At 36.4% G+C, this 2,243-nt stretch overlaps 1 protein-coding gene across 1 annotated transcript in view; it reads right to left on the reverse strand.

Annotated features, from left to right (window-relative positions):
* Positions 1 to 148: 148 nt before the first annotated feature.
* cfap410 (cilia and flagella associated protein 410) overlaps positions 149 to 2,243 on the reverse strand; it is a 5,344-nt gene continuing 3,249 nt past the window's right edge. Inside the window, exons 3-4 of the mRNA XM_016249687.1 lie at positions 562 to 608; positions 149 to 494 (exon numbers count right to left, since the gene is read on the reverse strand). Of these exons, the coding sequence (XP_016105173.1) occupies positions 149 to 494; positions 562 to 608 (393 nt within the window). The remainder of the gene's footprint in view (positions 495 to 561; positions 609 to 2,243) is intronic.

The following is a 2,243-nucleotide window of genomic DNA, read 5'->3' on the forward strand; positions in this document are numbered from 1 at the left end:
AAATATCTTCATGGAACATGATCTTTACTTAATATCCTAATGATTTTTGGCATAAAAGAGAAATGTATAATTGTGACCCATACAATGTATTGTTGGCTATTGCTACAAATATCCCCCAGCGACTTAACACTGCTTTTGTGCTGCAGGCTCACATATAATATAATATTATATGATGCATTTGATCATATTTCTGTTGCAGGTGATACTCTGATTTGACCAACATCACAGCTGTATTGTCCTTGAATGACTGATGGATGTGCTCACCCTGGTTGTCGAGTTTGTGCAGGCCGGGCAGGTTTCTGATGACGGTCATGCGGTATCTGTGCGGCTCAGCATCACAGCAGGGGTTCTCGGCGAGCCACAGCACCTTCAGACGGCTCAGCTGCTGCAGATGCTTCAGCTCCGACAGACTCGCGATGCTGTTGCGTCTCAGATAGAGCTCGCTGAGGTGCCGACACGACGAGATGTGCTCCAGAGACGAGATCTGATTAGCACTGAGAACACACACACAGAGTTATTACAGTCATATGATGAGATTTATTATTATTCTGGATTACAAACCTCAGTGTGAGAACCTCGATGTTAGGAATCTCCACAAATATAGAGATCTGTGGATAAAATCAACACATAGTCCGATATCATTTGGTAATACCACGGTACTTTGATGCATACTATGGTACTGAATAAATTATAGAATATTTTAATAATATTTTGAAATAATAACTATATAGTAGTGCTGTCAAACGATTAATCGCATCCAAAATGTTTTTGTTTACATAATGTGTGTACTGTGTATATTTATTATGCATATATAAATACACACATGCATGTATATATATATTTTAAATATTTACATGCATATATGTATATTCATATAATTCAAATATTTATAAATATATTTAATATATAAACATAACATATTTTTCTTAAATGTATACAGTACATGCATGTGTATTTATATATATATATATATATATATATATACACAGTACACACATATATATAAACAAAACTTATTTTGAATGTGACTAATCAATTGACAGCACTAATATATATATATATATATAAATTAGAATATCATGGAAAAGTTCAAAAAAGCAAACTTTCTTATATTCTAGATTCATTGCCCACAAACTGAAATATTTCAAGAGTTTTTTTTATTTCATTCTGATGGTTATGACTTACAGTTGAGCTCGGGAAAATAAAAAATTCAGTATCTATTTGAGCTTGATTAGTTTTGAGTATAATCCTGGGCTAGTTTAGAGCATGCAACATGACTACTGCCTTGACAGTCCTCTTTTTTCGGATAAGTTTAGCATTTCATTTGGCGATCTAGGTCTGGAGGAAGCCTGGAGAGGCACAGAATCCAAGCTGCTTGAAGTCCAGTGTGACGTTTCTGAATCCGAGATGATTTGTGGAGCCGTGACGTCTGCTGGCGTTGCTCCATTGTGTTTCATCAAGTCCAGAGTCAATGCAGCCATCCAGCAGGAGGTTTTGGAGCACTTTATGCATCTGCTGACGAGCTTTATGGAGATGTTGATTTCCTTTTCCAGCAGGACTTTAGCACCTGTGACAAAACCACTTCCAGTGATATGACTGAACATGACCGTGCCCATCTGGAGTCTATGGGATGTTTTCAAGAGAAAGATGAGAAACATAACGCCTCAGCAGAGCCACGGGCTGATGCTCGTCTCCGTGCCACGCCGCACTGAAGCACTAATCCGTGCAGAAGGAGCCCCGACCAAGTACTGAGTGCAGAATTAAACCTACTTTGGAGATCTTTTTTTGATTAGATACTGAATAAGTCGTAACCCTCAGAATTAAAACTAAAACAAATCTTGAAATATTTCAGTCTGTGTGCAGTGAATCTAGAATATAAGAAAGCTTGCTTTTTTTGAATTAAATTACTACAAATAAAGAACTTTTCCATGATATTCAAATTTTTTGAGATGCACCTGTACATATACATGTATATACATACACACACACACACACACACACAGGTAACCCTCAGAATTAAAACTAAAACAAATCTTGAAATATTTCAGTCTGTGTGCAGTGAATCTAGAATATAAGAAAGCTTGCTTTTTTTGAATTAAATTACTACAAATAAAGAACTTTTCCATGATATTCAAATTTTTTGAGATGCACCTGTACATATACATGTATATACATACACACACACACACACACACACAAACACTCGCACACACACTCACACAGACAGACACACAGTCACTCAC

The sequence above is a fragment of the Sinocyclocheilus grahami genome, unplaced genomic scaffold (assembly GCF_001515645.1).
Source record: "Sinocyclocheilus grahami isolate Dianchi unplaced genomic scaffold, SAMN03320097.WGS_v1.1 scaffold947.1, whole genome shotgun sequence".
In the NCBI taxonomy this organism is placed as follows: domain Eukaryota; kingdom Metazoa; phylum Chordata; class Actinopteri; order Cypriniformes; family Cyprinidae; genus Sinocyclocheilus; species Sinocyclocheilus grahami.